General features: G+C 63.1%; 1 protein-coding gene across 4 annotated transcripts in view; it reads right to left on the reverse strand.

Annotated features, from left to right (window-relative positions):
- The window catches only part of NAV1 (neuron navigator 1), a 94,817-nt gene continuing 68,697 nt past the window's right edge, over window positions 1-26,120 (reverse strand). For 2 of the 4 annotated variants that reach the window (XM_054176275.1, XM_054176272.1), the window contains 26 exons: window positions 21,116-21,254; window positions 20,612-20,909; window positions 18,315-19,008; window positions 17,748-18,200; window positions 17,501-17,542; window positions 17,187-17,338; window positions 16,339-16,509; window positions 15,757-15,809; window positions 15,567-15,590; window positions 15,398-15,475; window positions 14,194-14,277; window positions 13,912-14,023; window positions 12,695-12,816; window positions 10,787-10,983; window positions 10,526-10,688; window positions 10,246-10,420; window positions 9,937-10,034; window positions 9,697-9,792; window positions 9,412-9,571; window positions 6,128-6,363; window positions 5,888-6,042; window positions 5,617-5,688; window positions 5,139-5,335; window positions 4,508-4,626; window positions 4,076-4,273; window positions 1-2,401 (listed from right to left, as the gene is read on the reverse strand). In XM_054176275.1, coding sequence (XP_054032250.1) covers window positions 2,306-2,401; window positions 4,076-4,273; window positions 4,508-4,626; window positions 5,139-5,335; window positions 5,617-5,688; window positions 5,888-6,042; window positions 6,128-6,363; window positions 9,412-9,571; window positions 9,697-9,792; window positions 9,937-10,034; window positions 10,246-10,420; window positions 10,526-10,688; window positions 10,787-10,983; window positions 12,695-12,816; window positions 13,912-14,023; window positions 14,194-14,277; window positions 15,398-15,475; window positions 15,567-15,590; window positions 15,757-15,809; window positions 16,339-16,509; window positions 17,187-17,338; window positions 17,501-17,542; window positions 17,748-18,200; window positions 18,315-19,008; window positions 20,612-20,909; window positions 21,116-21,254 — 4,384 coding nt within the window. In that variant the 3' untranslated portion in view covers window positions 1-2,305. The remainder of the gene's footprint in view (window positions 2,402-4,075; window positions 4,274-4,507; window positions 4,627-5,138; window positions 5,336-5,616; window positions 5,689-5,887; window positions 6,043-6,127; window positions 6,364-9,411; window positions 9,572-9,696; window positions 9,793-9,936; window positions 10,035-10,245; window positions 10,421-10,525; window positions 10,689-10,786; window positions 10,984-12,694; window positions 12,817-13,911; window positions 14,024-14,193; window positions 14,278-15,397; window positions 15,476-15,566; window positions 15,591-15,756; window positions 15,810-16,338; window positions 16,510-17,186; window positions 17,339-17,500; window positions 17,543-17,747; window positions 18,201-18,314; window positions 19,009-20,611; window positions 20,910-21,115; window positions 21,255-26,120) is intronic. The other 2 variants (XM_054176274.1, XM_054176273.1) reach the window with 2 other exon arrangements.

Consider the following 26,120-nt stretch of genomic DNA (forward strand, 5'->3'; position numbering starts at 1 on the left):
GGCGCAGGGCAGCCCCCAAAGGTGCACGGTTGGGGCGCCAGAGCCGTGGGGAGGGCAGGAGGGGCTGGAGGGGAGAGCCGGGTCCCAGCGCCGGCCTCGAGCGGCTGCCGAGCCGGTGCCTGGCACAATCAGAACAGAAGAGAGCACAGCACAGCTACCACAGAGTACCAAAGAAGAGAGGAGAGGGGCTCGGGGCCAGGCCCCACCACCTCACGCAGGGCTTTCCACTACAGAGCTATTTACAGCGAGTCCTCGGCCGGCGGCGGCACAAGCGAAGGCGAAGGGAAGGCCCTGGTGCCCGAGCCAGCTGGGTGGGCACGGCCCTGGGCACAGGGACCAGGCTGGCCGGCCCCGGGGTGGCAGCGGGGACGCGGCAGGAGGCTGTGGGACAGAGGAAGTGAGCACCACGCCGGGCAGCAAGGCAGGGCCAGGAGCCCGGGCAGAGAGCACCACGGCAGAGCTGGCAGCTGCCCCCCGGGGCACTGGCGGCAGGGCCAAGCCTCGGAGGAGATGCCTGGTTTGGAGGGTTGTGAGATGTCCCTGAAGGCCACAGCAGCTGTGCCCTAAGAGGAGAGGCTGAGGCTGCCTGGTCCCCAGCCTGGCAGGGCTCAGGCAGACCCAGCCCTGGGGTCACCTATCCCCAAAAGGCTCCTCGGGGCCCCAGCTGAGCATGGGAGCTGAGCTGGGTGGCAGCAGAGACAAGCAGGGGGGGTGCTGAGCCCAGCTGGGCTCAGGGAGGGAGGTGCTGGCCTGGTGAGCACCCTAGGGGCAGCCATGCTCAGGGACAGGCAAGCAAAGGGTGCTGAAGGCAGCAGCCCCAGCTTGGCCATGCTCAGGCCAGTGCCACCCTTGTCCCAGCCCAGCCAAGTTGGCTTTGGGGACAGTCCTAGGACACTGCAGCCAGCACAAGCTGTGCCAGGCCTGGCCCAAGCCCCACGTGCCCCTTCCTGCATGGCCAGGGATTAAGGCACCGTGGCAGCACCAGGGTTGATCCCCTCCACGCCAGGAGCCTCACCTGTGACAGTTGCATGGTAGGGACAAGAGGAGAGATGGCAGCCCTAGGTGTCCCCAAAGCACCAACACAGGCCACAGTGAGACCCTGTCAGGCTGCAGGGCACAGAGCCTTGGGGAGTCAGCGGTATGGGGACAACCCCAAACCCTGGCTCAGGAACCTGCACCCTTAGGCCTGGCAGCACCCAGGGGACATGGGGCAGTTTGTGCCCTCCAGCACTAAAGGGATGGGGCAGGCATGTGGCTGCCCAAGGTTAGGGCAGCAGCACCCTCCCCCTGCCCAGGGCCAGCTGTGTTGGAAAGCAGATGCCCTGTGGCACCCTGACCCGGTGAGAGATCCCAGCCCCAGGGCTAGACTCTGCCTTGTGCTTTTGGGGAGCGGGGAGCCACCAGGCAAGGGGCTGCTCCAAGGAGCATCCCACTGCCACCAGCTGCCAGGTCCCATCTCAGCCAGGCAGTGAAGCCTCAGCAGGTAGGTTCAGGGACTGGAGGTTGTCCAGTGAGCACCAGTTTCGTAACAGAGGTGGTTTGAGTGGTGGAACCAACAGCTGCAAAAGGGAAAGGAAGCTGCTAACAGGGAAGGGGCAGGCACCAGGCACCAGGCCACGGGCTCCAAGCCAGGAGGGCAGAGAACCGAAACAAAAAAGGGACCCCAGTGAAGTCTGGACTCGGCCAAAGGAAGAGGGGAGGGGGCAAACAAACTAAAAGAAGCAGAGCAGGGTTTATTTGGCTGTCCTGGCCGCCGTGGCTGCCCTGCAGGCGGAACTGGGAACGTACGCAGAGCGCGGCCAGCGCCCTGTGGCCTCGGCTGCCGCAGGGTGGGCACTTCCCGTGGCACTGCTCCCTCTGCTGTGCCTGGCTGGGGGAAGGGAGCTGGAGACCCTCACGCCCTCGTTCTCATCCTGTGGCCACATGCTCCTCCTGCTCCCCAGCTTTGGCCCAGGTGGCTCCTGCGGGGTCCCTGCCCCACGCAGAGGCCTTCCTGCGGTGCCCGGGAGCTGGGGCTCAGCCACGTCGGTCACCCTGGCCCCAACACCCAAGAGTTTGCAGTAGAGACAGAAAAAACCAAGAAGAGAAACCAGGATTCTCCTACCCCCAGGGTGGGGAGGGGAGATGGCACCTTGCTCTCTCCCACGTGTGAACCAAGCTTCCCCACGCTCCGCCGGGACGCGCCAGAGCCCAGGTCCTCTCCGCTCGCCAACCCTGCTCCGGGGTACTGAAGGAGAAGGGCAGCAGCCTGGTGGGAGCGTGGCTGGCAGCTGCTCCCCTCCACCTGGGCTGGCATGTCCGGGCCTCACAGAGTCGACTGCAGGTCAGGATCCACCATGGTCTCACGGTCTGGAGACTCGATGTAGTTGGCAGCTTCCTGCAGCTTCAGCAGCATGGCCATCTGCAGGGAGAGGAGTGGCACCCAGCCCCAGGGGGACAAGAGGGCTGTGGAGGCCCTGGGGCAGCCAAGGCCACCAGGTCCTCCTGTATAAACCACCCACTGCAAACAGCTCCCCAGAGGGCAAAGCAAAGCCCAGGGATGCTGCACAATCTCCCCCATCACCAGGATCTGGCCTTGGGCACAGGATCACAGAATGGTGTGGGTTGGAAGGGACTCTGGAGGTCATCCAGTCCAGGCCCCCAGACCCAGCCCCCTGTGCCAGATGTGCCTGGATCAGGCTGCACAGGAACACATCCAGGTGGGGCTTTGAAGTCTCCAGAGAAAGGAATCTCACAACCTCTGTGAGGAACCTTCTCCAGGGCTCCAGCACCCTCACACCAAAGAAACCTCCTGTGTTCCACTTTGGCCCTGGGCACCACTGAGAGGAGCCCAGCCTCACCCTCATGACCTCCACCCTTTAGCTATTTCTGTGCATTGAGAAGATGCCCTCAGTCTTCCCTTTCCAAGGCTAAAGGGCCCCAGGGTTCTCAGCCTCCCCTTGCAAGAGGTGCTCCACAGGAGGGCTGGGATGGCAATGCAGCACAGCAGGACGGCCCTGGATCATCAGCTGGTGTCACCCACAGCAGCCTGCTGCCTGCCAGCAGCCTCACCAGGCAGGAGGGTGAGATGGCATCTCACACGTGCAAGCCCCACTCTGGCTGCAGACACAATGCTCTGTAGTGCCACACTGCTGGCACACCACAGAATGGGAGGGGTTGGAAAGGACCTCCAGAGATCATCCAGTCCAAGCCCCTGCCAGAGCAGGGGCACCCAGGGCAGCTCACACAGGAACACATCCAGGTGGGGCTTGGAAGTCTCCACACAAGGAGACTCCACAACCTCTCTGGGCAGCCTGCTCCAGGCCTCCAGCAGCCTCACACCAAAGAAGCTTCTCCTCATGCTGAGGTGGAACCTCCTGGGCTCCAGCTTGTACCTGCTGTTCCTTGTCCTATTGCTGGGCACCACCACAAGGAGCCTGGCACCTCCATCCTGACCCCCACCCCTCAGATACAGTCACTGATCAGATCTCCTCTCAGCCTTCTCTTCTCCAGACTCAACAGCCCCAGGGCTCTCAGCCTTTCATCACAGCAGAGATGTTCCAGTCCCCCAGTCATCCTCATGGCCTCTCTTGGACTCTCTCCAGCAGGTCTCTGTCTCTCTTCAACTGGGGAGCCCAGACCTGGACACAGCATTCCAGCTGTGGTCTCACCAGGGCAGAGCAGAGGGGGAGGAGAACCTCCCTTGCCTGCTGGCCACACTCTTCTCAATGAACCCCAGATGCTGTTGGCTCTCTGGGCCACAAGGGCACGTTGCTGTCCCATGCAGCACTTGCTGTCCACCAGGACTCCAAGGTCTTTCTCCTTGGAGCTGCTCTCCAGCAGGACAACCCCTAGCCTGCACTGGTGCCTGGTGCTGCAGGACTCTGCCCTTGTCTTTACAGAGCTTCATGAGGTTCCCCTCTGCCCAGCTCTCCAGCCTGGCCAGACCTCCTCCAGATCCGCCTGGATCTGCTCCTCCCAGGAGCACAAAGCGTTTCCACACTCCCACACCAGGCTTTTTACACTGAGAAACCACCGGGGAAGCAAAGCTCCCCCCTGCTGCTGCCCCTCGGGCACCCCCAGCCCGGGGCCGTACCAGAGGGTCTGCGTCCAGGGAGCTGGGCGTGGTGTCCTTGGCGGAGCGCTCCTCAGGGGGGGACACGGCGCTGTGGGGGCCGATGGTGGGCGGGGGCAGGTGGTACAGCTTGGACTGGTCCTGCTGCGCTGACGGCCAGGGCAGGGTGTCCCGCACCCACTCCACAGGGTCCTCCCAGGCTGCCTTCTGCCCATGGACCTGCAGGCAGGGAGCGAGCGGCAGCTGCCCCTTCAGCGCGCCAGAGCCAGCGGCAGCCCGAGCCCCTCAGGACGGGGCTGTGCCCCCTGCAGCCACGGCGCAGGGACTGCCAGAGATGCCACCTGTGCCCCACATCCCAGCACCTCCCCGCTCCTGACTCCAGCAGGCTGCTGCACCGGCATGGCCCCAGGCACCGCTGCCTTGTGTCCCCACATGCCAGGCAGCTCAGGGTACCTTGAGGCCATCCTTTGCCCCCTCCTGCAGGTAAGGGATGATGGAGTTGTTCCACAGGTCGATGAACCAGGTCCGGAAATCCTCGATGCCAATGGGACAGGACAGGAAGAAGCAGGGACCTGGCAGGGGGAGGGCAAAGAGTCAAAATGGGAACTGGGCTCCCCTGCTGCAGCCACCGACCCCAGGGCACCACAGCACCTGGGCAGTGCCCTGATTTCCACCACCTTCTGGGAGCAGAGCCCAGGCAGCATCTGCCCAACACACGTGGGCAGAGAGCAAGCTGCCAGGCAAGCAATGGGGCTGCCAAGTTCAACCTGCCCCTAACAGTGTGGTGAGGCAAAGGGACACCTGCTTGGGAACACAGCTCCTCTGTGCCCAAGGAGGGAGGGTGGCACTCAGATGGGCAGCCTCAGCTGACACCACAGCGACAGCTCCCACCGGGCACAGGACAAACGCCACCCAGGGAAGAGCAACACTCCTGTGCATCACCCACTGGCTTTAGGCTGTGTGGAACTGGGGGATGCAGGGCAGCACCTCTGCTCCCCGAGCTCCTCTGGAAGGGGTCTGCCCCAGCCCCTGGGGGCTGCCAGCAGCATGAGATAGAGGAGGGAGGAGTGTGGCACGGGCGTACCAATGAGGAAGTCAGAGGTGCTGTGTTTCTCCAGGAAGGTGTGCAAGTGGTACCAGAGCTTGGGCACCCAGTCCAGCACACGCAGCAGCTCCTCCTTGTTGGCATTGATGTCTGTGTCCGACTCCAGCAGCTTCCGCCGCAGGTAGCGCACCAGGAAGCCGTTGGCTGGCTCCACGTTGTTGGAGAAGGTCAGCATCCTGGGGGAGACTCAGGGCTTCAGAGCTGGGTCTTCACACCAGCTGCTCTGCTCCCCAGTACCCTCTGGGGACCTCCTAAGCAACCCCACTCTGTATGGGCCCAAGGCTGGGACATGGGGTCCCCCTGGGCTGGCAGTGATGGGCCTGGGGCTCAGTTCTCATCAGGCTGCCTGATCACAGGAGGTGTCTCCTGGACAGCCCCAAGACAGGAGCGATGGCCCTTGACACGCCCACCCCACCCCAGCCTCATGGGGAAGCTCCCAGGGATGTGCAGTTCTCACCTGAAGCTGAGATGGAGGCCATGGTTTGGGGTCATCTTCACAGGCTGGTTGGTGGTTCCAATGATGTAGGGGCTGCGTGACAGGGAGAGAAAGGAGCCATGAGAAGCAGCACCCTGCGTGCCCCCAGCCTGTGGCAGAGCTGCTCTGAGCACAGCACACAGGTGCAGCCTCACCTCCAGCAGCCCAGGGATGCTGCCCAGAGCAGCAGGGAGCATGCAGGTGCCGGGGGAGGGGAGGGCTGCACCAGAGGAGGGGTGCAGGGGGCTCTCACCATTTGTGGTACTTGCAGGTGAGAGCACCATTGACCAGCTCGCTGATGGAGCCTGCCTCGCTGAGGTCATCCAGGAGGATCACCAGGGGCACGTCCGCCGTGCCGGTCTCCCGGTCGATCTGGTTGGCCAGGTTGGAGAGGTACAGCTGCAGGTCCTGCAAGACACCGGCCAGGGGTCAGCCGCGGGGGACAGGGACCCGCAGCACCCGTGCCAAGGGCCACCAGGGGACGCTCGGGCACCTTGCAGGACTGTTGGTGCATGTTGAAGGTGCTGACGATGCCCTCGGTGACGTCCCTGCCCGAGCGCTCCACCAGGTACTCCGCCAGCCGGTTGGTCAGGTAGGTCTTGCCGGTGCCGCTGGGGCCCGAGAGGATGAGGCGGCGGTGCTTCAGCAGCAGGCTGATGTAGTGCTGCATCATGGGCTTGGGGATGAGGGTCTCGAACACCAGGCTGTCCACACACTTCTCCTTCAAGCCTGCAGGCAGGAGAGGGCTCAGAGTGCTGCTCACACCCCGCGTGTCCTGAAGGGGCAAACCCCAGAGCATGCCCGAGCCTGACCACCTGTGTCCGAGCCTAACCACCTGTGACTGTGCTGAGCTGGACACTCCCTGGGCTCCAGGCAAAGGTGTAGCAGCTGTAGTGAACTTTGTGACACAGCTGTGAGCTGTGTGTGCCCCTGGCCATGTTTGGATATGCCCCTTCCTATAGGTCCAGTGATGAGAGTTCTGTGTTACCAAAGGGCATTGATTGTCTTGGGACAGGATTTAAACCAGCTGAGAACTCAGGTGACTTGCCTTGTGCTCACCCAGACGGCAACTGCAGTAGCAGCTGAAGGGCCGGCACTAGCAGGCCAGCTACACCCAGGCCTTGCACCTGGACCAAGGCAGAAAGGGGAAAGATCCAAGAGAACTGAATCCCAGAACAGCCACAGAAAGACTACAGCCCAGCGACAGAGCACAGAGGAGAGGCCTCCCTCGCCCGCTCTGAGCCAAGCACAAGCTCCAGACTGTGAACTGGGCACAAGAGGAGAGAGGTTCTCCCTAGCCCTCTCTGGGCCAAGGGCTGCTTGAATTGCAGGCACAGCACCTGGGAAGACACCGGACAGAGGAGCAAGCTGTGAGTCCCTGCCTAGTCTCCCATTTGTGGGAAAACCACAGTCTCACAGTATCACTAAGGTTGGCAGAGACCCCAAGGATCATCAAGTCCAACCTGTCTCGACAGACCTCACAACTAGACCATGGCACCAAGTGCCACATCCAATCTCCCCTTGAACACCTCCAGGGACAGTGACTCCACCACCTCCCTGGGCAGCACATTCCAATGACGAACGACTCACTCAGTGAAGAACTTTCTCCTCACCTCGAGTCTAAACCTCCCCTGGCACAGCTTGAGACTGTGTCCTCTTGTTCTGGTGCTGGTTGCCTGGGAGAAGAGACCAACCCCCTCCTGTCTACAATCACCTTTCAGGTAGTTGTAGAGGGCAATGAGGTCACCTCTGATCCTTCTCTTCTCCAGGCTAAACAACCCCAGCTCCCTCAGCCTCTCCTCCCAGGGCTGTGCTCAAGGCCTCTCCCCAGCCTTGTTGCCCTTCTCTGGACACCTTCAAGTCTCTCAATGTCCTTCTTAAACTGAGGGGCCCAGAACTGGACACAGGACTCAAGGTGTGGCCTAACCAATGCTGAGCACAGGGGCACAATGACCTCCCTGCTCCTGCTGGCCACACTATTCCTAATATGGGCCAGGATGCCATTGGCCCTCTTGGCCACCTGGGCACACTGCTGGCTCATGTTTAGGTGGGTGTCAATCAGCACGCCCAGGTCCCTCTCTGTTTTTGAGCTCTCAGCCACTCTGACCCCAGCCTGTAGCTCTGCATGGGGTTGCTGTGGCCAAAGTGCAGCACCCAGCACTTGGACTTGTTGAATGCCATCCTGTTGGCCTCTGCCCATCTGTGCAGTCGGTCGAGGTCCCTCTGCAGGGACACCTCACACCACAGCAGGTTGCTCACAGCCACCTCCAGCCTGGCTGCAAACACCTCCAGGCAGGAGGCTTCCACCACCTCCCTGGGCAGCCTGTGCCAGGCTCTCACCACCCTCCTGGCCAACAACTTCTTCCTCACAGCCAAGCTGAATCTCCCCATTTATATTTTTTTCCACCCCCCCCATCCTGTCCCTCCCTGACCCCCTCCAAAGTCCCTCCCCAGCTTTCCTGCAGCCCCCTGCAGATCCTGGAAGGCCACAATGAGGTCTCCTGGGAGCCTTCTCCTCTCCAGCTTGCACAATCCCAACTCTCTCAGGCTGTCTCCAGAGCAGAGCAGCTCCAGCCCTCTGCTCCTCCTCCTGGCCCTGCTCTGGACACCTTCCAGCCCCTCCAGAGCCTTCCTGGCACAGAGGCTCCAGAACTGGACCCAGAGCTGCAGCTGTGGTCTCAGCAGAGCAGAGGGGCAGAATCCCCTCCCTGGCCCTGCTGGCTCTGCTTCTCTTGCTGCAGCCCAGGCTCTGCTTGGCTCTCTGGGCTGCAAGTGCTCACTGCTGGCTCCTGTGGAGCTTCTCCTCCCCCAGCATTCAGCTGTCTTTACATGTGGAATCTAACAGCCACAACTGAGCGACAGAACCTGTGAATGCACTCTGTGAATAAGTCAGGGTGGTGTTTGAAGATATCACTGCCCCAGATATTAAATAGTAAAACACACATTTGATTGCACCCTGACACCACAAGGCAGAGGCAGTATGGGGCAGTGTGGCAGTTTTAGGCTGTGCCTAGGACAGTTTTCCACAGACTGAGCAGGAAAGTGGTAGAATGTAAATAAATTACCATTGGATGCAAAAGGGAAAATAATGATAAGGTCTAAATAATTCAGTTGGTCTGATGACCAACATCAAATCTTTTATGTTCAAGCTTGAGCACAGAAGATTTCACCCCAACATGAGGAGAAACTTCTTCGCAGTGAGGGTGACAGAGCCCCGGAGCAGGCTGCCCAGAGAGGTTGTGGAGTCTCCTTCTCTGCAGACTTTCCAAACCCATCTGGATGCATCCCTGTGCAGACTCCCCTGGGTGATCCTGCTTTGGCAGGGGGGTTGGACTCAAACTCTTGAGGCTCCTTCTAACCTCTAATGTACTGTGATAAAGTTAGCTGTATAAACCAACTCTTGCTCTTTTCAGCTTCTTTGCTCCAGCTGACACCAGCTGCTGGCTTTTGCCTGGCTGCTGCTGACCTTGGCTGCATTCTCGTTGTGGCTAAGTCCTAACAGGCTGCTATCTGCTTTTGTCTTCACTTTTCTCTTGCCCCATGTACAGGCAGGAAGGGGGCAGGGAAGAGGAGGAAGCTGTTGGTAACCTCCTGGTTTTGCCCAGAGGGGTTCACAAAAAACATTGCAGACTTTGTACCCATTCATTGCATTCCCTATTCCTGCTCTGCAGTTGTGCTTGTAAACCCAGCTCCATTTGCTTCCCAGCTGGCAGTTCTATGCTGGGGGTCTTTTCAACCCACCACAGGCAGGGACAGAGCCTCTCGAGCAGCACTGACCTTTGAGGGTCACCACGATGCTGGTCAGGCCCCGGCGGCACAGGGGCAGCTCCGGGGGCTCCGTGTCCAGCACTCGCTTGATGTGGCTGATGCTGTAGCCATAGACGGACTCGGTGCTGAGCCCCAGCGTGGAAGCAGGATCCATCTTGGTGATGTAATCCTGCAGGGACAAGGACAGGGCTGGCAGGGAGCTCAGCAGCACCTGGAGACCCTGGCAAGGAGCATCAGGCATGGTGGAGCAGTGCAACAGGATGGGTCTCAGGAGAGAGGTCCTGGTGATCCTACCTTGAAGACCTGGCAGACAGCCTCATCCAGCATCTTCCAGTCCACTTTCCCGCTCACCTTGGTCCAGCCCAGGAAAAACTCCTGCTGCTTGAGGTCCTAGGAGCCAAGGCAGAGGTGTGTAGAGCTGGAGCACTGCATCCAGCCCTGGAGCACCACATCCGGCCTGGGAGCAGCACTCTGTCCCTTGTCCAGGGCAGTGGCACTGGGACAGGTCAGGCTGCCCATCCAGCCCACACTTACCCCCTTGATGATGTGCTGCGGGGGCATGCGCACCACGATCCGCAGCGTCAGCTCATCCTTCTGGGTGCCAGAGCTGACAGCATCCATGGGGGACACATCTAGGGATGGAGCAGTGAGGCTGTGCTGCAGGGAGAGCCAAGCCACCAGGCCTGACCGTGCCCAGCCTGAGCCAAACCCTGCCGTGGCCGACTGTGGCACCGGTGGCACAACTGATCCCCAGGCAGGGCTGCCTCCAGGTGAGCAGCAGCACATTCCCACCACACATCTGTCCCAGCCCTTCCCCATCACCGGCAGCTCCACCACCCCTACCTGCATCCCCCAGGCTGGGGCTGAAGGCATGGCCAAGGCTGAGTCCCAGGGAGCGCCGGGGGGAGGAGGAGGCTGAGGTGCTCGTGATGTGGCCAGGCACAGAGCCTGGCACCGCCGAGGGCCCTGGAGCCACCTTCAGCCGATCATTCTCAGCCTTCAAGAGATCCACCTCCAGCTGGGGGAGAGGCAGGCACAGCACAGGGTGAGGAGCTGGGTGCCCACAGGAACTGCGGCCGTCCAGGCCCTCTCAGCCAGCAGGGCTGCTCGCAGCTGCCCTCACCTGCATGTTGTGCATGGTCTCCCGCAGCTGCTCCAGCTGGTGAGCCGAGTTGAGAGCCTCCAGGCGGATGTCTGTCAGCTTCATCTCCTTCTCCCACAGCTCTGACCGCAGCTCCGACACCTCCTTCTTCTCCGGCTCGCCCTCAGTGTGGGCCTGGAAGAGCCTGGGCCAAGGGAGAGACGGAGCCTTGCACGGGTCCAGCGCGGGAACCTGCACCCCCAGGCCTCCCCACCCCGTGCCACCTGCCCTGGCACCACGTACTCAGCTGTGTCAATGCCCACGGAGGAGGAGGTGGAGGATTTGATGGAGGGCGAGGCGGTCTCCGTGGAGCCATGCTGCAGCTTGGGGGAGGAGGGGGCTGACGAGTCCGGCGTGGCGATCTCCTCGATGTCCGAGTAGGACGAGGCCGATTTGGGTCCCTTCTTGATGCTGAAGGCCTTGTTGAAGGAGCTGCGCAGCTACAGGAGACAAATCCTGCTTAGGGACAGCCTGGCAGTGCAGCCTTGCAAGCAGAGACCTGGCCTGGCCCTGCCCCACAGCCCCCATCTGCCCCGGACCCACATCCATCGCCAAGGCAGCACTGTGCCCCACGCTGCCCGGGGCAGGCACTGGGCTGACCCCACTCTGCTGGCACAGCTATGGATGGGGGTGCCCAGCCCTTTGTGCAACACTGCAGCCCCAGCCTGGATGGCACCAAACAGCACCCCAGACTGGCACCCGTGTCCTGGTCAGGCTTCCCCTTGCTCAGGGTGTTGAGGCACTGCACCAGCAGCCTGGTCCAGCAGGAAGGGCCAACCCCATTCCCACATCCACCACAGCCATCCCAGCAAGTGGTGCTTAGGGGCCATCTCCCCTCCCAGCCACTGAGCTGGGGTCCTGCTGCCTGGGGCCAATTTCAGCCCCAGCCCTGTCCTGCGGGGTCCTCCTGGCAGCTCAGAGGGTCCCGGCCGGGCATGCAGCATGCAGACAGCACACACACAGCAGCAGGTGGGTGAGCCAAGGCCAGTGAGGGTGGATGGACACTGCACAGAGGCCTGGGTCCCACTGATACCCCACCAGCCTGCAGAGAGCAGCTGGACAGGCACCCTGGGCTCACTGTGTCCCTTTGTGGGCCAGGACCTGCTCCAAGGGGAGGTGGGAGGAAGAGGGGGTGGAGTATAGGCAGGATACTGCCCAACTTGCCCAGGCACCAGGCAGGCTGGCCTGGTGTGTCCCCAGAAGCAAAAGTGTTGCACTTCAGCATAAAAATGTCGGTGGGTGTGAGGCTCTGCTGACGGTGTGAGAGCAGAAGAGCACTGGGACCCATGTGGGTCCTGACAGGGACAGTCACTTGGGGCCACGTGAAGCCAGGCCTGGTAATGCTGAGATGGGCAGCACCACACCCCTGTGCCACAGGTAGGGCTGCAGGGAGGTCCCTGCCCCAAAAGATGCAGTTACAGGGAGTCAGCAGAGTGCCTTCAAGAAGAGGATTGCCCCATCCATGGGTCAGGTCCTTATCCAAGCCCCTTCCACCACCTCAGGGCCACCTGAGTTCAGTCCCTCCATGTGGGTGCATAGTTTAGCCTCATCAAAGGAAGCAGCCAAGGTGTGCACAGCCCAGCTGGGCCCTGGGATGGTCCATGCTGGGGGTTGGTGCTGGTGGGATGGATGGGATGGGAAGTGTCATGTCCTGCAGAATGGAGCAAGGGCCCTGGCAGGGCACAGCATGGTGGGGGGCACAATGTGGGACTTACCTCATACACCTGGAAAAAAAGGGTTGAGGTCAGCATAGGGGGAGAGAAACAAAACAAAGCAAGACTTAATCACACGTCCAGCTCACAGCTGCTTGGTGCAGGGAAGAGGCCACCTGGCCAAGGTGTCCAACCCCTGGCACTGCCAGAGGCAGCATGGGCAGAAGGGAGACAGGTGGGAAAAAACAAAGGAGAAGACGTGCAAGGCCAGGGCTGGACAACCCCCAGGAGGGCTCGAGAGGTCCTGGCCAACGTGTCAAGACACATCCACAGTGGCTACACTCTGCACACCAGTGCTGCCCCCAGGGCACAGAGGGCACCGGCACCATGATGCCAAGGGAGACCAAGAGCGCTGCCTCAGGAGGCCGACCCCAGGCAGACGCTGCCAGCAGCAGCTCCCCAAGCCCTGCTCCTCCTGCCAGCAGCCTGCCCAACCCACCCAGCTCTTCTTCTTCTTCTTCTTGGCGTCGGCGTCCTTGCTGCTGCCGATGCTGGAGTGGCTGGTGACGCTGTTCAGGCTGGAGATGCTGTCCGAGGAGTTCTGCCGCTTGATGCGCAGCTCTGGGCCACAAGCAGGACAGGTCAGGAAAGGAGGTGGCAGCAGCCTGCACCAGCACCACTGCCACCCCACTCTCTTCTCCATGCACCCCTCCCCTTCTCCCACCCAAACACCTTCTGGCTCTTGGAGCCTCCTCGTAAGACGACGTGGGGGTGATGCCAGGCAGACACTGCCATGTGGGACAGGGGTCTCACACCCCAGGGAGATCACACAGCTGTCAGGGTTGGAAGGGACTCCAAGCATCATCTAGTTCCAGCCCCCCTGCCATGGGCAGGGACACCTCACACCACAGCAGGTTGCTCACAGCCACATCCTGCCTGGCCTTAAACACCTCCAAGGATGAAGCTTCCACCACCTCCCTGGGCAACCTGTGCCAGGCTCTCACCACCCTCATGGGCAACAACTTCTTCCTGATGTCTAATCTAACTCTCCCCTCATCTAACTTGGATCCTTCACCCCCCAGTCCTATCACTCCCTGACACCCTATAAAGTCCCTCCCCAGCTTTCTTGTAGCATCCTTTAGATACTGGAAGGCCACAATTAGGTCTCCTCAGAGCCTTCTCCTCTCCAGCCTGCACAACCCCAACTCTCTGTCTGTCCTCACAGGAGAGCAGCTCCAGCCCTCTGCTCCTCCTCATGGCCCTTCTCTAGACACAGAAATGCCCAGCACTTCTAAGTGTGCTTCATTTGCTCCTGTCCTAGGTCACCTCCCTGCCAGCACTTTGCACTCCCATCTCACTGGGGCTTCGGGCCTCAGAAGAGCACTGATGGGAACAAAGCCAAGCCCAGCAGCCAAAGTGGGCTGCCAGCAAAGGGCCTGGAGGGAAGGTGTCCCAGGGAGGACAACCATCCCATTGCCCCTACACCAGCACTGAGACCTCCTGCAACGTCAGCTCTGGCTGCCCAGCACCTCAGGGGTGTCAGGTGGGGACAAGCTGCTGCACAGGGGACCCTGCCCCACATGTGAACACCTCACATGGCAAGATGTGCCTTGGGGCCCTGTGCCAGCCCCAGACAGAAGCAGCCCAGTTGGGTTTGGGCACATAGCTCAGAAATGGCTGCATCCCTGGGCTGGGGGCTGCAGTGCCATGCCTTACCTTTGGGGGTGACTTCAGTGCCATTCAGGGCACCCTGGATCACAGCTTGGGCCTCAGAGTTCTTCTTCTTCAGGAAGTCAATGGTCTCTCGCAGATCCAGCAGCTCTGTGTCCTGGGGGAGCAGTCAGGAGCCATGGAGCACATCCCCAGGGCAAAGGACCCACCCTGAGAGCACCCTTGGGGTGGGCAGTGCCACAGCAGATTCGCCAGAGTCCAGCACTCACCAGCCCCATGAGCACTGTCCTGCACCACAGGCGCCCCCAGTGCCCGCTCAGCGCTCACCTTCTCCTCGGCAGTCTCGGCCAGGTGCCGCAGGCGCGACGTCATGCTGACCAGGCTCTGCTCAAAAGCTGCTACCAGGTTGGCCTGGGAGAAGGGGGAGAAAGGGGTGAGCACCCCCACAGCTGGGGGAGAACCCACTGCTGGTGAGCACCCCCACAGCTGGGGGAGCATCCCCACTGCTGGTGAGCACCCCCACAGCTGGGGGAGAACCCACTGCTGGTGAGCACCCCCACAGCTGGGGGAGCATCCCCACTGCTGGTGAGCACCCCCACAGCTGGGGGAGAACCCACTGCTGGTGAGCACCCCCACAGCTGGGGGAGCACCCCCACTGCTGGGGGAGCATCCCCACTGCTGGGGGAGCATCCCCACAGCTGGGGGAGCATCCCCACAGCTGGGGGAGAACCCACTGCTGGTGAGCACCCCCACAGCTGGGGGAGCATCCCCACTGCTGGTGAGCACCCCCACAGCTGGGGGGAGCATCCCCACTGCTGAGGGAGTATCCCCACAGCTGGGGGAGCATCCCCACTGCTGGTGAGCACCCCCACAGCTGGGGGAGCATCCCCACTGCTGGTGAGCACCCCCACAGCTGGGGGGAGCATCCCCACTGCTGGTGAGCACCCCCACAGCTGGGGGGAGCATCCCCACTGCTGGTGAGCACCCCCACAGCTGGGGGAGCATCCCCACTGCTGGTGAGCACCCCCACAGCTGGGGGGAGCATCCCCACTGCTGGTGAGCACCCCCACAGCTGGGGGGAGCACCCCCACTGCTGGTGAGCACCCCCACAGCTGGGGGAGCATCCCCACTGCTGGCGAGCACCCCCACAGCTGGGGGAGCATCCCCACTGCTGGTGAGCACCCCCACAGCTGGGGGAGAACCCACTGCTGGTGAGCACCCCCACAGCTGGGGGAGAACCCACTGCTGGTGAGCACCCCCACAGCTGGGGGAGCATCCCCACTGCTGGTGAGCACCCCCACAGCTGGGGGGAGCATCCCCACTGCTGGTGAGCACCCCCACAGCTGGGGGGAGCATCCCCACTGCTGGTGAGCACCCCCACAGCTGGGGGAGCACCCCCACTGCTGGCGAGCACCCCCACAGAGGCTGGAGAGGGGCAATGCAGGCCCTGGTGGGTGCAGGCCAGCAGCAGGCCTGCACTGCAGGGCCAGAGCAGCCTGTCCTGCCCTGGCCAGGGCCCTGCAGGACTCACGTTGGCAGAGAGCTGGGAGGTCAGGGTCGCCACCTTCTCCTGCGAGGACTCCAGCTCGCGGCGCAGCTTGCGGATTTGCTGTGGGGAGAGAGCAGAGTTGGTGAGGGGCCAGCAGCTCACCCCCAGTGCCGTGGCAGGGCTGGGCGACGAGCAGAGGGCGCAGGCTCACCTCAGACTGCATCTTCTCCTCAGCCTGGCAGCACGAGAGCAGAGAGAGACAGACAGACAGAGGCAGGCAGTCAGGAGAGCAGCGAGGCATGGACAAGGCTCAGCGTGAGGCAGAGGCATGCACAGAACCCCCCCCAGTCCCACCCGGCCCCCCCAGCCATGCAGGAAGCGCAGCACGGAGAGGCTCTTACGGAGGAGTAGGTGGAGGAGGCGCTGGAGGCCAGGGACAGCACCGATCCGTGAACTGCAACAGAACCGAAGCCTGCGTCAGGGAGCCCCCGGCCAGCGGCACCCCAGCGGCTGCAGCTGCAGGCCGCAGCAGGGAGCGGAGGTCCCAGCAGAGGAGGGCTCTGGGGGAGGGGAAGGGGTTAGGGGCAGGGAAGGCAGAGGGTGGGGTGGCAGCTGCTCAGCACTGCCCATTTCTCAGCACGTGGCTGGTGACCTCCTCGGGCATGTGGCATGCAGTGGGGCGCAGGGGGCACCCTCCAGCTGCAGCCTCCTCTCTGGTTGAGCCTGGGGGCTCTGCCACCCTCCCTGCCGGCTCCCTGCCTCCCCGGTGCCAACCCAGGGACACCAGGCACCCACACAGGATGGGCTGTGGCCCAGGGCAGCACAGAGGAGTCCACCAGGCCCCTGGGCACTGCTGTCCCCTGCTCTGATGCTGAGGACAGGATGCACCAACCCAGCCAACAGCGCCAGGAGGAAGGGCACGCGGGCAGCCCTGCTGCCCCCCAGGAGCCCTCTCCAGCTGGGCAGGGCCACAGCACTCTCACCATCGTCCACAGGGTCCCGGAAGGAGCCCGAGCGGATCATGCCCTTGGACTTGTCGGCCAGGGAGAGGGTGCTGCCCATCTGGGATGTGCTGTACAGCTCGAAGGTGGAGTCGTGGGTGGGGATGCTGTTGGAGCGGGTGATCCGCGGGGCTGTGCTGGCAGTGGGGCTCACTGCAAGGAGAAGGCAGCGAGAGGCAGGGTCAGAGCCACGCTGGGAATCCGGGATCGGGATGGGGAAGCTGGGCTGGGGGTGATCCACAAGAGCTGGGATGCAGAAAGGATGCAGGGATCACAGTCCCAAAGCAGGGAGGGGCTGGGGGAAAGCTGGAATGCAGATTTAGACCGGGAGGATCTGGACAGCAGCACCAAGGCAGCCACAGGGCTGAGACAAAAAAAATCCATCACCACGAGGCAAGGTGGGCACCAGCATGCCAGAGGCTGTCACCTTTGGGTGCAGGAAGGCAGCACCTCATGACCTGCTTTTCCCCCTCCCTACCCCATCTGCCTGGATTCCCCAAGCCCACCAGGAGCACACAGGTCCTGGCAAGAGCAGGGCAGGGCTCATCCCTTGCCCTGCTGAGTACCCTTGAGCAGAGGGCTGTGAGCAGAGCCCTGAGGGTGGATGAGATGCCCTGAAGCAGAGGTGGTGAACATCCCTGAGCCCTGGGCACAACCCAGCACCTTGGTGGGGCCAAGGCATCAGATGCTGGGTTATGGCTGCTAGGGGTGTGGAGGAGAAAAGCAGCACCCAGGGCAGCAGCCACAAGTCACACAGGGAGCACAGGGGGACAGGGAGCGGGCACAGGACTTGCTGAAGCAGATGGGGGCTGGCAGTGGAGGGCACTGACCGATGCTGGTGAGTGGACCCTTCCCAACCAGCGCCATGGGGAGGGCAGGGGGCGAGGGCAGCTCCGTCTGGTCGTCCGACTCGGGGAGCCCACTGCCAATGGCATGGGAATGGCGCCGCTCCTTGGCCTCCTCCTGGGAGTGGAGCTGGTACCTGGGGAGCAGAGCAGAGACAGGCATGGTGAGTGCACCTGCACCATCCTGGCTCCTGCCCGCTGCACTGCAGCGCAGCCTCCCTGGCACGGAGGGCACCACCTTGCAGAGAGCTCCACGTCCCCATGTCCCTCCCCAGCGCCAAAGTGATTTGGGCTTTTACCTCAACCCTTTCTTGGGCAACGTGTTCCTGTCGCGGTTGGCACTGGAAGGGAAGGAACAATCAGTGACATCCCTGCACAGACAAGGGAAGGTGCCAGGGGGGTTGAGCTGCAGGGGTAGGAAGCATTCCCCCCAGAAACGTAGCAGGAAGAGTCTCTGAAGCAGGCAAAGGTCATGGCAGGACAGCAGGGAAGGATCCAAGCCTGCGGGGGTGCCCTGGCAGCCCCACGCCCTCCCCCCAGCCATACCTGTCCAGATGTGAGAGCCTGGGGCTCCCACTCCAGCCCAGCTCCCCTGCCTCTTCCTCTTCCTCCTCTGTGCTGGCTGGGGGTGCAGCAGCAGGGGTGGGGGTGGTGGTGCTGCCCCCTGAAAAGGCACTGGGCAGGCTCATGGGCATCTGCAGGGACTCCATACTGCGGTGTAGGCCTGAGAGCTTGGGATACATCCTGCCCTCCTTGGGGACACTGAAGCCACCCATGAGCTCCAGGCCCTGGGAGAAGCTGGCCGAGTTGATGTTGAGGATGGGGGCAGGACTGGGGCTGAAGCAGGGTGCAAGGTGCCCGCCTGTCGGGTGCAGCTCCTGGAGCTTGGCAGTGTGGGGGGTGTGCAGCTCACTGGAGGAGGGCAAGTCCAGGCTGTTGGAGTTGACCTTGTCCAAGTTGGCCAAGGAGGGAGGTTTCACATAGGTCTTGGCAGCCGCTCTGGAAAGGGGAAAATGGGCAAGGAAGGAGGTGAGACTTGGGTGCTGAGCACGGCTGAGCACCAGGCACAGCCACGCCAGGCCCCTGCTGCCCTTGGGAGCGAGAGGATTGTACCTGAGAGGCGTGGGGGGCAGCTCGGCCACCTTGGCTGCCGGCGGGAGGTTGGCCTGGGCTTTGGGGGTGCTCTCGGGGGAGCCGACGCTCTTCACGGTCCCACACTCCGAGTCCAGCGCCACCGCCTTGGCCTTGGCCTTCTCCTTCTCGCGGTCGGTCTGGTTCACCGGGGCCGGCGCGCCGCGGCCCGCGCCGATCTTGCTGGGCTCCTTGAGGCGCGAGACCGAGATGCTGCCCTGCTTGGCACTCAGCAGGCTGGGGTCGATGCTGCTGCTGACCGGCCGGGCGGTGCCGCGGCCCCCGGTCACGCTCATGGAGCTGGACTTGGCCGGCCGGGGCAGGCTGCGGTACTGGATGTTGGAGCGAGCCCCCGGCGCCAGGAAGCCAGGCTCGGGGGCGTTGGAGACGTCCAGGCTGGTTTTCCTGCCGCTCACCGGCTTGACAGGGATGCCGGAGCTCTTCTGCGCCTTGCCGAGCGTGGCCGAGCCCCCGGCCTGCATGACCGTGGCCGTGCCGGTGGCGGGAGCTGGCTTCTTGTAGCCGAAGGAGCCGGAGGCCGAGGGCCGCGTGAGGCCCGAGGGAGGCTTCTTGGCGTCGGCAGCGCGGTCCCGGCCGGCGTCGGAGGAGGAGCGCTGCAGGCCTGTGCCCTTCACAGACAGCTTGCTCTTGTCCGTGGCTTTGGTCTCAGGCTTGCCTGGTGGGCAGGGAAGGACAGGTTCAGTGTCCTGGGAGGCTCTGGGGACCTCGCATGGGAACTAGCAGAGACAGGACAGCGACACGGGATCATAGACCCACAGAATGGTTTGGGTGAGAAGGGACCTTGCAAGGTCATCCAGCATCTTTAGACCAGCTTGCTCAGAGCCCCATCTGACCTGGCCTGCAGGGATGAGGCACCTCCCAGCTCCCCGGGCAACCTGCACCGGGGTCTTGCCACTCTCAGTGTCAAAAATATCTTCCTTCCACCTAATCTAAATCTCCCTCTTTTGGTTCAAACCATCAGCCCCATCATGGGATGTCTATGGTGCCTCTGGACAACCAGGACCAGGGTCTCAGCACCCTCAGTGTCAAATATCTTCTTTCCTTCAAACCATCTCCCCTTGTCCTGGCACAGCAAGCCCTGCTCAAATATCTGTCCCCAGCCTTCTGATCAGCCCTTTCAGCACTGCAAGGCCACCAGAAGGTCTCCCTGGAGCCTTCTCCTCTCCAGGCTGCACAACCCCAACCCTCTCAGCCTGGGCTCCCAGCAGAGGGCTTCCAGCCCTGCCAGCACTGCTGTGGCCTCCTCTGGCCCTGACCCACCAGGTCCCTGTCTGTGCTGAGGGCTCCAGAGCTGCCCCAGCACTGCAGGGAGGTCTCAGCAGAGCAGAGCAGAGGGCAGAATCCCCTCCCTGCCCCTGCTCCCACACTGCTGGGGCTCAGCCCAGGCCAGGCTGGGGCTGGGCTGGCAGTGCTCAGTGCCAGCTCCTCACCAGCTCTGCACCCCCAGCACCCCCAAGGCCTTCTCCACAGGGCTGCTCCCCAGCCCTTCATCCCCAGCCTGGATTGATGCTGGGGGCTGACCTGATCAAGGTGCAGGACACTGCACTTGGCCCTGTTGAACTTCACACAGGCCCAGGTCCTGAGCTTGCCCATTCCTCAAAGAGTGTCTCCTGCACCACTCAGCTTGGTGTCACCTGCAAACTGACCGAGGGTGCCTTGACCCCACTGTCCCTGCCTCTAATGAAGACATTGAACAGCACTGGACCCAGTGCAGACTCCTGAGGGACATCACTCATCACTGATCTCCATCTAGACATCGAGCTGTTGATCGCTGCCCTCCGCATGCAGACATCCAACTAATTCCTCATCCACCAAACAGCCCACCCCTTAAACTGGAGAGATACTGGTTTGGGAAGAAGGGTGTTGGGGGGAGCCATGTCAAAGGCCTTATGGAACTCTAGACAGACATCTATAGCTCTTCCCTTGTCCTTACAGGGACGTGCTGGAGAGCAAAGGGACATGCCACCATCCCAGGAGTCAGGCCAGGGCCACAGCCAGGACCCTGCTGCACCCAGTTGGCCTCCAGTTGGCCTCACATCCATGAGGCCACGAGGCTGGCACAGCCTTGAGCAAGCAGGACTTAGTGTGAGTCCAGACTCACCACCCACCTGTAGGGACAAACAGCCCTGCCACCCTCTCCAGTCACCAGCACAGCCACAGGGCACCCTGTGGCCAATGTGCTCAGGGAAGGACCATGAAGATGCCACCCAAACCTCTCCTTACCAGAGGAGATGGACCCTGCCTGCACTGGGTCTCACCTGCCACTTTGAGGGTGCTCTGAGCTGTATGGGTGATGGGGGAGGTCACAGCCACCGGAGGGGTCTTGCCCTTCTTGAGGGAGCCCGGGGTGCCCAGGCTGACAGGCTTCTTCAGCTCACCACCCTTGGTACCCTCTTCACCACCATCCGAGGGCTCCCGCCGCCACTTGGAGGAGCTGTGCTCCATCTTGAGGCTGCTGCTGTCGTAGTCCAGCTTCTTGGGCGCTTTCTCCTCGCCCTCACAGTACCAGCTGAGGCCACTCTCCACCAGCGAGCGCTTCTCCGAGTCCGTGCGCAGCTGTGGGCAGAGCGGAGTCAGGGCTGCCCCTGGCACCTACCCCAAACCTCTGCCCAGGCAGCACCAGGCAGCAGGGAGAAAGAGGCACCAGGCACCCTGTGCCACGCCCCAGTCTCCCCACACCGGCACCATCCACCTCCCCCTTTCCCACAGAAGTGGCAGCACCAAGCCAGGAGCGGTGCCAGTCGGGGCCCGGGGGCACCTACCGCTATGGCTGAGTTGCGGCGTGAGGCGGTGGGGGTGGAGGGCAGGGAGTTGAGCGAGGAGCTGGCATTGAACTCCTCTGAGCTGAGGTTGTCAGAGGCATCACTGAGGCCACTGCTGATGGAGCTGCTCTCATCCCAGCTGCAAGGACAGGGACAGCGTCACACCCCCTGCCCAGCCCAGGGGCTGCCCACTGGGTCCTGCCACCTGCAGGACTTCCCTGCTCTGGGGCACAAATCTCAGCTCCCAACAGTGCTTGCTGCAGGAGCTGGCACTTGCCAGCCCTGGCACAGGATTGGTGCCCTGCTGGCACAGGAGTCCCAGCAAACCTCCCTCCTAGGGCCCCTGTGTGTTTCTGTGGGGATTGGAAAGTACCTGCGCAGCACAGGGCGGTCAGCAGGCCTGGCAGCACCACCCTGTGCCTTGTGCCATCAAGAGGGTCAGCAGGGCTGCTGGGAAGGGCAGGGACTAGCTGGAGCAAACAAACCAGGCCCCCTGCACCCTTCCTGGGGTGGCACTCACCCACCACCTGCTCCCTGTGCCACACCCTGCTCCCCCCATCCAGCATCCACAGCAGGCACAGGCAGCAGGTACAGGCACCGCTGCTGTGCCAGGGCAGCTGCTCCGTGCCAGGGGCTCAGTGGACCTTGCACAGACCCATCTCCAGCGCCATCACCCAGCACCATGGCAGGCCAGCAGCTGCCTGCTCGCCCTACGGGCCCGGCCGGCGCCGCAGCGCAGGGCTGTGCCCGCAGCCATCCGGCACAGACGTGCACGGAGCACTTTCCAGCAGGATGAGCACAGCCCCATTCAGGTCAGCAGCTGAGTAGGTCAGCGAGGCCCTGCAGCCTCCAAGGGGGCTGTGAGAGGCTGGGGGTGACAAGCAGCAGCACAAGAGAAGGCAGAACAGCTGGGGGCTGCAGCCAGCCCTGGTCGCTGTCAGAGGTGCTCATTTCCTGACACTGGGGCCACAGAGGAGGAACCCAGCAAGTGAAGCTGCTTGGTGTTATCCAGGTGACACTGTGACCCTGGATGGGTGGAATAGTGTGGCCTGGCACAACAGAGGACATCTGCAGGGCATCTCCACCAACCAGGGTGCCAGGACACAAGCAAAGCAACAGCCACCACCATCCCCTCCATGACAGAGCAGCACAGGTAGCCCCAGCACCCTCCAGCCAGCCCCATGTACTCTGCTTCTCCTAGACACCAGGACTGGCCACGGCTGGGGTGGGCACAGCCCCCTGCATCCCTACAGCAGCTTCTGGGACAGAGCCCTGTGGGCACTGCTGCCCAGGAAGAGATTTCATTCCAGCTATGTGCCCAGGATGTGCTGCTGGAGCGCCCAGCTCCAAGCACCTCCCATCACTGGGGATGACTTCTCACTGGGACAGAAATCCCCCCCTCCAGAGCTCCTCTACCAGGCTGGCATCACCATTGCAGTGGGCAGTGCTGGCAGCAAGGCAGAGCTTTGGTCCTGTGGGCACGTGGCTTGGGACCAAATGTGGTGCTGGGGTCTCTTCAGCCTGGCTGTCATGGTCTGTCAGGGCAAACCCTCAGTGCTCTGCCAGTCTCCTGTGGGAAGCCTCTCCCGATGCCCTGGAAAGCCCTGGTGATACGGGCACAGGGGCAGAGACTGAACAGGGGCAGAGGCTTAACTGGGACATGAGGTGACCTCATTCTCTCCTTAGCAAACCCATGACAAGGAAGGACAATATGAGAGGTGCCAGGTGACAGCCCAATGCTCAAGCCATGGGATGAGGCCTTGGAGCCAGCTGCTCACTGTAGGGCGTCTCTGACTCTCCTATGGGGCTAAGGGGTCCCCAAAGCTGGCATGTATGTAGCACAGCAAGGAAAGCCTCAACCTGGGATACACCACAGCACCAACAGCTCCTTGCCACTTACAAACTCTTAGAGCCTAGCTCAGCCCTGGCATGATGGTCCCTGCCAGCCAGGGCCACCCGAGTGCCCCTGAAGACCTCAAATGGGGACAGCCATGCCACAGTGCCACGCTGGGGTCAAGACTCAGCCCCTGCTTTGTGCTCCAGACCCTCCATCTTACCCCGAGCACCTCCCCACCTCCCTCCATCCGGCACCAAGCCCACCCTGCCGCCAGCGCTGCGCCGGGACCCCCGCACGCCTCAGCTCGCAGGGCAGGGGACGCTCAAGGGCAGCAGTGACAGCGCGGCAGGGGCTGCGGCAGCAAAACCATCCTGCCGCGCCCCCCGCACCGGCCGGGATGTGGCAACCCGGCACCGGCCACAAAGGTTCCGACACGGCCCCGGTGATGCACAGCCCGACCCCGACTGAGGAGGAGGCTACAGCCCGGGGAGGCTGGGGATGGCCCGCGGCCGCGCTGCGGGGGATGCTCGGCTCCGCTCACGACCCGGCCGCACCCGGAGCCCCCCGCCCAGGCACGCAGCGCTGCAGTCCGCCCCGGCGGGGTCAGTTCCGCCGGCCGGGGGTTGCGGAGCGCCGGTAGCGCCGCGGGGGCCCGGCCGCGCTGCAGGTGCGAGGCGGGGGCCGGGGCGGGGGGCTGGAGCCGCCCCAATGCTGCGGGGCCGGGTGGCGCCGCGCTGCCCGGGTCCCCCCGTCCCTTCCTTTCCCCATCCTTTCCCCTTCCCCCCCGCAGCGCGGCCGAGACAAAGCAGCGCCCATGGAGCGGTCCCGGGGCGCAGGGCTTTGTCTGCGGGGCCGGGCTCCGGCCGCCCGTCCGCAGCGCGCCCGCCCCGCCCGGTGCCGGTACCGGCGTCACGCCGGTGCCACGGCCGTGCCCGTCCCCGCCCGGTACCTGCTGGCCAGGCGCGGGGCGCGGCGCGGCCTCCCTGCCCGCAGCATGGTGCTGCCCGCGGCCCCGCCGGGCCGGGCGGGAGGGGCGGCGGCGGGACCGCCCCGCGCTGCCCTCGCCTTAAAGCGGCAGCAGCCCCGCTACGGCGCGCCCCCGACCCCAGCCCGGATGCGACCGCGCTGCGGGGTCCCGGCTCCCGACCTTCCCCCACTACCGCCTTAGCCCCGCGGCCATGTCCCCCGGTCCGATGTCCCCCCGCCCAGAACTCCGCACCCCTGGCCCCGGTGCCGCCCAGCCTCAGCCCAGCCTCCGCCCAGCCTCCGCCCAGCCTCCCTCCTGGCCCAACCCAGAGCCCTCCAGAGCCCACAAGCCCGCCCTCATGTCGCCACAGGCAGCACCAGTGCCCCCGGAGCACTGAGACGCCAGTGCCACCCGAGCCATCCCTCAGCCAGACCCCAGCATCCCCCAAACCTCCCCGAGACCCCTCCCCGAAGGCAGCACCTCTCACTGCAGGTCCCACGAGGAGCTCGGCCCCTGCCCAGCCCAGCGGGGTGCGGGACCCCCAGGTCCCACAGCCCTGGCACCTCTCTCTGCTTCAGCCACCCGACAGCCCTGTTCTGTCCTGGTTTCTCCCCCTCTCGCACCAGAGCCGGAGCTGCCCTGGCTCTTCGCCGGGGTGGTGGTGCTGGGGACACCTTGGGCAGCCCGGCAGCGGTGGGCAGAGAGAGTTAACTGCAGCCTTGGCAGAGCAGAGCCGGTCCCTCCGGGCTGGGAAATCGCTAATTCCTTCCCTCACGCCTTCCTCGGCAACGCCTCTTGGCTGCCTCCATCGCCCGGCTGCACGGTGCTGCCCCAGCCAGGCGAGCTGCCGCGGCACGGAGTGCCAGGCACACAGGACGCCGGTGCCCAACCATCCCCAAGCCGCTGATCACACCCTGCCCGCACCCACCGTGCCCTCGGCGGCTCTCGGCCATTGGCACTGTGCAGTCACCCCAGCAGCAGCCAGCCCTGCCACGGCGAAGGGCCCACGTTGGTGTGTGCCAAGGGGTGCGGTGGCACAGCCCACCCAGGATCACATCCCCACATCCCCTCCAGCCTGGCACAGCACCAGACACCATCCTCAGACACCGTCCCCTCCCTCCTCTTCTCCTGGCCAGCTGCCTTGGGGCTCTGGCTTTTGCTGGGCCCAAATGGGGACTCAGGGTGTCCAGGGTGGAAGGGGGAGCCAGCCTGGCACAGCTTGGCATGACAGCTACCAGAAAAGGCATCTACAACAATGACAGCACCAAGACTCTGGTGCAATAAAGGTGGAGAATTGTCACTGGCCACAGCAGCCCCCCCCAGCAGCACTGGCACCAGCATGGGCACAGATCCCCTTGCAGAGGAGACCCCAGTCCATTTCTCAGCAGCACTTTCTGGTGGAGCCAGAGGGTTCAAAGTCTCCCTGCTTCACCCATCTCACACCAGCACTGCCACCCACCCATGCTCCACACAGACCCACCAGCACCAGCCAGGGCTCCCAGCACTGAGACCTCACCAGGCTGGTGCTGCCAAATCCCCAACACCTGCCTGAAGCCCACCCTAGACTGAAGTGAGCCCCTCGTGGTCTGTCCTTGCCCTTTCCTCCTGCTCTGTTGTGGTCACTGCAGGATATGAGGCTTGCACCAGGTCCTGGTCACCCCACATCTGAGGGTGGCTGACACCAAGGGAGCTCTGTGGATGTGCCACTGGCATCCCCCCTCACAGCCACACCAGTGAGGAGAGCGTGGGCACAGCCAGGGCCTTTCCCTCTTCCCTTCCTCCCCTCTTCCTCCAGTTAATGGGGCAGAAAAAACAATTAGCTTCATAAATCACGACTGGAGAGGTTGGAGACTCCCTGTGGGTGTGGGCAGGAGTGGCTCTGCTTCCCCCTCACAGCCCCCTCAGGAACTGCCTCAGGGCATCATGACACCCAGAACCCAGCCCAGACTGTCTTAGGGGCCCCACCACCCCCTGCACGCCCCCTGCTCCTTTAACAGACCCAAGCAGAGCTCCTGCAGAGCTCCACAGACTCACTCAGAACCCCAGCAATTCCTCTAAGCTCACCATAGGTCCCCCCTAAACCTCTGTGTGCCCTCCAGGATCCTCCCAACACCCCAGACAGTGCCAGCCCATGCCAGGGCCAGACTGCCCTGACCCCCTGGGCATCCTGATCACAATTCAGGTCCCAGATCTGGCACCCT

The sequence above is a fragment of the Dryobates pubescens genome, chromosome 35 (genome assembly GCF_014839835.1).
Source record: "Dryobates pubescens isolate bDryPub1 chromosome 35, bDryPub1.pri, whole genome shotgun sequence".
NCBI classification, from domain to species: domain Eukaryota; kingdom Metazoa; phylum Chordata; class Aves; order Piciformes; family Picidae; genus Dryobates; species Dryobates pubescens.